This window comes from Montipora foliosa, chromosome 2 (assembly GCF_036669935.1).
Source record: "Montipora foliosa isolate CH-2021 chromosome 2, ASM3666993v2, whole genome shotgun sequence".
Taxonomy (NCBI): Eukaryota; Metazoa; Cnidaria; class Anthozoa; order Scleractinia; family Acroporidae; genus Montipora; species Montipora foliosa.
Window position 1 is genome coordinate 18,735,951 of NC_090870.1, and position 7,500 is coordinate 18,743,450.

Genomic DNA, 7,500 nt, shown 5'->3' on the forward strand with positions numbered 1-7,500 from the left:
ATAAGGTAAATTTCAGTGCTTAGGTTTTTTAAAATGCTGTTCATCACGAATCTAAAGCCTAATTTAAATATCCAGACGAACTCCATAAGTGCCAAACGTTTTGTTTCTTTTTTCTTTTCATTAGAATTCACATTTTTGGGGATACCGATAGTATTTATAAGGTGAATACTTTTTTTGGAAAAATGTACTGGATAGAACAGTTAACTACAGCGGGGACAACAGTACAAATGCCAATCAATAACGCTACTGAAACTCAAGGGCAAGGTAGCCAAACTAACTGAACATGTCTCAACTCGGAATGATTTCCGTACAGGTCCCTACTTCATTATGCATGCAGAATAAATTAATTATTCATTCGCGCTATTGTTTTGTAGAACAATACGTATACCCAAGAGAACCGTATATATACATGGGTAATTTGTACTTACGGGATGAATAAAAACGGATCTCATTTTTTCTCTCCCTCCCTCTCTCTCTTCTTTCCCTTCATCGTCCACACCGTTACTCGTTTTTGTCCCAGCTTTCCCCTTTCTATCCCTTCGTCTTGTTTTTATTTCCAGACCCCGCTCGGCTTTTTCTACCATTTTATCCCACGATATGTCACTCGCAGCTTGCCTTGGACTCCGACCCACTGTAAACCTCTGGGTTAGGTTAGGGTTAGGGTTACTCGTCCCTGTTCTTTACCACTGAGCTAACGTGTCAAGTTGCTAATTCACACCTTGAAAATGATATTTATTTTGAATTCTGGCTGACTATTTACATAACAATGATACGTGATTATATACACGTGCCGCGCCGAGCACCTACAATCGAACTTACACTTGTAGGTTACCGTTAAGAGATCCCTGTTTTACTACTCTTGAAACAACCCATCCCTTTAATAATGCTAACCGTAACCCTAATTACGACTAAAGGCACTGTTTAGGCTTAAGGTTAGTCCCTGTGATAGTTTTAGGTTTTCAAGTATTGCTGCTGAACTGTGACCTGCTTTTCCTTCATGCCCCGTGCGTGCGGCACACTTATAAGTTCACTGCGTGGAAGAGTATACCACGCTTAAAGTCTGATTGGTGCATCTTTCATGGGAAACTTTCATGCACGAGTTCATTGCAATTAAAATCGTTTCATATTTCCCTTCTTTTGAAGCAAACTTGTGTCTTCGTAAAAATCAAGATGGCTACCGAAGTAAATGGGGCACAGCAATGGGAGATTTGATCATTTGGAAATTGTCCCTGCTTTATAGCCTTTCCAGAGTTGTGCATAGAGTGGTGAAAAGAAAACAATTTACTTTCGTCTTCCGTGTCCAAAACCTGTGTGAAAACGCAGTCAGTTTGCAAAGACAAAGTGCCGCATCGGGAGATGGATCTCTTTCGCGATGCTCAAGAAAAAACTGCAATGGATAGCCTTCAATCCGCCAGAACACATATTAATTTTCTGACCGTAAACTTTCCTTGAAAAAATATTAGCCCTAGCTACCTGTGGCCGGAAAGTTTACAACTGCCTACAAGACAAGGGCTAACATCATCTCACCGCAGTTAACCATCGCCTAAACTTCGTCGACCCAGACAAACGAGCCCACAGCAGGGCATTGAAAAGACATGATGGGGAGTGAAACGAAGTATGCCTCGTACGGGAACATCCATGGATCTCTACCAAAGCTATTTACTTGGGAAGTATCATTGAGCACATTGCCGATCTCTACAAAGAGCGATAAATCGCAAAATCCCTCTAAATGCACCGTTCGTGATCCTAAATACAGGAAAGGAAGAAAATATACACTTTGCAGTGTCTCGGCGAATTTTTAAGCAGACAGGAAGAACAATTTCACGATAAAAAGAGCAGGTAGCCATTAAATTTCTTATGACAGTTCTTTTATTTGGTTTGTTTGTTATGTTTGCGAATCTGAACCCTATTACAACGATTGCTTGAAACTCCACTTCTTGCGCTTATTCTAAAACTGAAAAATGGGTAAAATTGCAGGAAAAGTCCCGAAATTGCAGGAAAAACTGTTTGATTTTCCGTATTTCAGACAGAAGTTCGACCGACTTTTTTTAAGTCCATATGGACTTAGAAAAAAAACCTCTAAAAAGAAAGAACAAAGCGCCACAGTCCCAAAGGACGTCTATTGTTATCGCTATTGTTTTCTTGAAACAAATGAGTGTATGCATAATGAAGTAGGGACCTGTGCGGAAATCTTGCCCTCAACTCTGCCACATTACGTCTCTCTCTATCGGTGTTGAAGCTATGACAGGAAATTCAAATTCGCTACCTTGTGTTCACGTTCTTCATAAAACTTAAAAATTGGTCATTTTACGTCGCAGATTTGCCGAAATGAAAAATGCACGTGCAGAGCGTGCAAGCTATTGTTTTTGCTTATTAAATATGCAAATGTTGTGACGTTTTCTTTGCCGTCGCGTCGTAAGATCTTAAACTCCCTAAAGCTCCCTAAAGAACGGCTGCGTAGGAGAGAGTAGGGATGCGTTCGATTGGGAAACCCGGATTTAGATCCTAAAATCTGGATCTTCGAATTTCCAATCGAACAAGAAATCTCGAAACGGATTTTGTCGCGGATTTCACTAGATTGCAATCCTTCCTGCCATAGATTTCCAATAGACCTAATCGGCTAACTCAATGTTGTACCCAATTCAAATCTCCTGAGATTAAGTTTCTTTGTGTATTGTATTTGCATGATAATGTAGCATTCATATTTAAATGATATGGAAATACCTGAAACAAAACGTTTTATTCCCAAAGGATCTGAATTGGGTACAACATTGAGTTAGCCGATTAGGTCTATTAGTGAAATCCGCGACAAAATCCGTCTTCATCGTTGAGTTCGATTGGAAATCTAAAGATCTAAATCTTAATTCCCCAATCGAAAGCATTCCTAGGTATCTTAAAGACAAAAGTAAAAAAATAACCCCAAGTCAAACAAGTTCCTTTAATTCTTGGAAAAAATCAGCATGGCGTTTGCTGTTTGCCGTGAACGCGATCCAAAATCCCGCTGTCTCCATGTTTAAAATGCTTAAGCAAGCATAATCTAATTTATTTGTTATAGTTCAACTGACACAGCGAAAAAAAAAATGATTGGCCAGAGAAAATAAAACACAAGACACACCTAGAATAGAGGTCAAAAAATAGAAAGTAAACACGGAAGACAGGAGGGGCTTTCCCTGAATTTGACGCACGAAACCACATAACTTGATATTATTTTCGCATACTGCCTTTAGTTTCAGACGGCTGGTCGTCGGGGATTCGTTTAATTTTGCTGTTTGGTGTTCTCTGTACCAAGAAGAGAACTTCTGAACTTATATCTTGGGAGAGTTTCGAAAGTGAACTATTTTCATTTGCTAAAGTACGGATTTCACGCACTTCCGTCACGAATTTTCGCAGAAACCCTGAGACGTTAAACACGAAGGCGCGCTATACAAGGAGGCTTCCCTGGGAAGCGGTTCGGTCATTTGTTAATCGAGAACGCTGTGTTGTGTATTCCCGATCATTTCTGAGGAATCACAGTCGGCATGGAGTATGACAACCTTGATCAACAGCTTCAAGATATAGAGGAAGTACTTGGAAAGGAAATGGGTGAGCAACCCCAAACTTATTCAAGTATACATGATAAATAAGAGGTAGATAATATTCCGTCAAACGATCTTCTCAAAGGCTATCAAAACGATAAGGTGCGAAGACGAGACAACATTAGAATAATCACTGACAGTGAGAAATCAGTGTCCATAGCGCAGAAAAGTTGGTAAGTTGTGAATAAAATACTATACATAGTGTATGTTAGAATAAGACGGAACTGAAAGATGTGTAAATATTCCTGTTTCGTTTGTTCTCCTCGATATTGACAAAGATGTCTTCTTTAATATGAAAATAAAGTAGATAAGTTTATTGGGATATACGGTACGTCTTTTAACTTAGTGCGGCTCAAAGGATTCTTCAGTGGTGTTTTCTAGGAAATGATCGGGAAAGATAGCGTTTTTTGTTGCTGTTCATGCTGGTTTATCTAGATTGATCTCAGTAAGGTTACTTAGTTTGTGACAAACCAAATTGAATACTTGCTTCGACCTGAATAGGAAAGGTCGAACGTTTGATTCAAACGTGGAATAAATTAATAAGAACAGTAGACGGATTCGCAGCAAAGTAACAATTAAGGCAATTGAAAGGAATCCTACAGGAAGCTTTCACTTTAGTCGACGAAACCATTATGTAATGGCGAGATTTTCGTTTCAGAACTCGATATCTTTGAAGAATTTGACGTTATATGACGTTATATATCTTTCTAGTTATCACACAGCCAGACAACCCCAAGGATGCAAGAGTGCGTGACGTCACGTTATTTTGAGACAGTATCGAGGAAAATGTTCCATAACCAATCAAAAAGCACAGATTAATAATTTTGTCTCTCTTGAGGGAAATCTGAGTTTTTGATTAGTTAATTTGATTTTGATCAATTTCCAATGATTCATGACTCCTGTCCCGATCATATGGCGATGGCAAAAACCTGAGCGAAGCTTGAAAATCGAGCAGAATTTTGAGGTTGCACATCCGTGTAAATGCGATGTTTTTTGGCACAATGCTAGCAAAGTTATCTACTTTTCACTTGCCAAAGGCTTGGAGGCAAGCGACCTTTGAAAGTGGGAGAAATGCGGCTAAATTCTGGAGGCACTAGGCCGTGGGCGCTCTTTGAAGTTGCGAAACTAAATATTTTAAGCAAGAGCCGATACAACGTAGATTTGATTTTAGTGATGTACTATATTTCGGCTGGCCAAACCAGCCTTCTTCAGGTACAATGAGAGTTTACATTGAATTGCTTCTATGTACATATATATATATATAGTAAATGGATGTTGACGTAATACTGGAAAAAATGTGATAAAACATGGCAGTTACAAAGATTTTGAATTCAAATACTAAGAGTCACGGAAAAATAACGGAAATCACTCAAAATAATAAACTGAAATCTAATACGTTTCTTCGCGGATATTTAAGACCGTTGGGATCAATTGTCCTGCCTTTTAAAATTAAAAAAGCTTCCCTGGCCTCACGGATCGAGTCTCTGTTAGAAAATATTTTTTCGATAGGGATTAATTGCATGTCCTTGGAGATGTTGTGGGGAGAGGAGAGGAAATGTTCTGCGAATGTAGTAGGTTTGGATTTGGTGTTAGCGTTATCTAAAGTGCGGCGGTGTTCATTAAAACGGTCTTTTAAACGTCGTTTAGTTTCTCCTATGTACTGTAGATGGCATCTGTTGCATTGAATCATGTAGATAAGGTTTTTAGTTTCGCAAGTTATGTGGAAATTAATGGAGCGCGTTTCGCCAGTAGAGCAGAATTTGTAGTTGGTTAGTCCATGGAAAATGTAAGGACAGGTAGCGCAGTTTTTGCCACAGCGGAAAGAACCGGAAGAAAGTGTGGAATTAGAATGAGTTACATTGGGGGACAGTTTAGCTGTAACCAGCCGGTCTCGAAGGTTAGGGGAGCTGTACGGGTCCGCAAATGATCCCAGGACCGCAAATGATCCCAGAACCTCAAATGATCCCCAAACTGTACCGCAAATGATCCCGGAACGCAAATGATCCCCGTTTTGGACCGCAAATGATCCCGAAAAAAAAGTGAGGAATGGCATGGTGGAATGGTCTGGATTGAGAATTAATGAGAAGAGCGCTTATTTTTATTAAAATCACTTTAAATCATGCATGGCTAGCAACAGGTTTCTGCCTCATGATAGTTTAAATTTGCCACATTTGATTAGCGGGTACAATCATCAAAAACTAACTTGGACGCAATTCTAAACCGATTGTGACCAGGGACCTGTTTCTCGACAAGTCCCGATGACTTTTAGCATGTTTTTTCGAGATAACTAAAAGCGCATTGTGAAACACTTAAACCCTCTCCCTTCTTGAGATAGAGGGAATTGTGACATGTGGAAAGTTTAGGGACTTTCTAGAAACGGCCCACTGATCTCTTTGGCGAGGCGAAAAGGACGCCACCCGGGCCCGGCTAGCAACAATCGTAACATTAATAACTAGTACGCAATGTTTTAGCCTATAAGCTTTGGTTCAACATGCAATACTGCAGTTTTGTTTTTTCCCATATCCTTGACTAAAAGTCGTCCATTAAACAACTAGGACAGAAAACGCTATCATTTGCGTAGACCTGCAATGCTCCACCGCTCTTAAATACACCTTGTGTGTAGCACTCGAATTGCCTTCCACATCTGGAACAAGCTATTGGAGCAGCTATTGGTTCCAGGCTATGGTAATGCGGCTCTGCTACATGGCCAAGTGAGGCCATATCTCTAGTGGCTTCGCTTTTATAACCAGCTCCGGGGTGGATAATATTCAATCCCGTTTCTCCTAAGCTTGATACTACCTCCACCGGGATTTCAAACATGTTAATTAGGCCCCATAAAGCAATCCAGTCACCCCATTCACCGTCCATAGCCATCCTTCTCAGAAAGGTATCCCATGCTCCGTGTTTGATAAATTCTCTGAAATGAGTCCCGTCCGGGGATGTTGGATTACTACGGAGGTAATTTACCAAGTCACATCGCACTTTTGTGGCACTCTGCGAGACCCTTCCGCGGCGTATTAGCTGGTCATTCATTGCATGGAATAGACAGTTCCCATCTTTGGGGGCTGGAGGATGGCGAAGGGTTAATCCTACCTTTCTTAATTCCCTGTCCAACCGACTCTTTGGTGATTTACCTTTGTCTGAAGCCTCCTTAAGCCTAGTTTTAATATGTCGGGAAAATCCCAGACGATCAGGGATTTTGCAGTTTCCCGACCGTCCCAGATTTTGCCAACATATCGGAAAATCGCCAGATGCTTGTCCTGGATTCCCCCGATAGTGACTTTGGCGAAAAATGGAAAGTGCTCAGAATCCCCAGCTAACCATTGCTCAGGAATTAAAGCAAAAATACTGCGAAGGAAAAATAACAGAAGAGATTTGTCCCAGATGTGGAAGGCAATTCGAGTGCTACACACAAGGTGTATTTAAGAGCAGTGGAGCATTGCAGGTCTACGCAAATGATAGCGTTTTCTGTCATAGTTGTTTAATGGACGACTTTTAGTCAAGGACATGGGAAAAAACAAAACTGCAGTATTGCATGTTGAACCAAAGCTTATAGGCTAAAACATTGCGTTCTAGTTATTAATGTTACGATTGTTGCTAGCCGGGCCCGGGTGGCGTCCTTTTCGCCTCGTCAAAGAGATCAGTGGGCCGTTTCTCGAAAGTCCCTAAACTTTCCACATGTCACAATTCCCTCTATCTCAAGAAGGGAGAGGGTTTAAGTGTTTCACAATCCGCTTTTAGTTATCTCTAAACAACATGCTAAAAGCCATCGGGACTTGTCGAGAAACAGGCCCCTGGTCACAATCGGTTTAGAATTGCGTCCAAGTTAGTTTTTGATGATTGTATCCGCTAATCAAATGTGGCAAATTTAAACTATCATGAGGCAGAAACCTGTTGCTAGCCATGCATGATTTAAAGTGATTTT

At 40.6% G+C, this 7,500-nt stretch overlaps 1 protein-coding gene across 2 annotated transcripts in view; it reads left to right on the top strand.

Annotated features, from left to right (window-relative positions):
• LOC137992606 (uncharacterized) overlaps positions 1-7,500 on the top strand; it is a 41,161-nt gene that overhangs the window by 3,102 nt on the left and 30,559 nt on the right. The window contains exon 1 of one of the 2 annotated variants that reach the window (XM_068838037.1): positions 3,206-3,582. The exons of the other annotated variant lie outside the window; for it this stretch is intronic. Within the exon in view, the coding sequence (XP_068694138.1) occupies positions 3,519-3,582 (64 nt within the window). The 5' untranslated portion in view covers positions 3,206-3,518. Of the gene's footprint in view, positions 1-3,205; positions 3,583-7,500 lie in introns of those variants that run through there. 2 annotated transcript variants of the gene reach the window in all.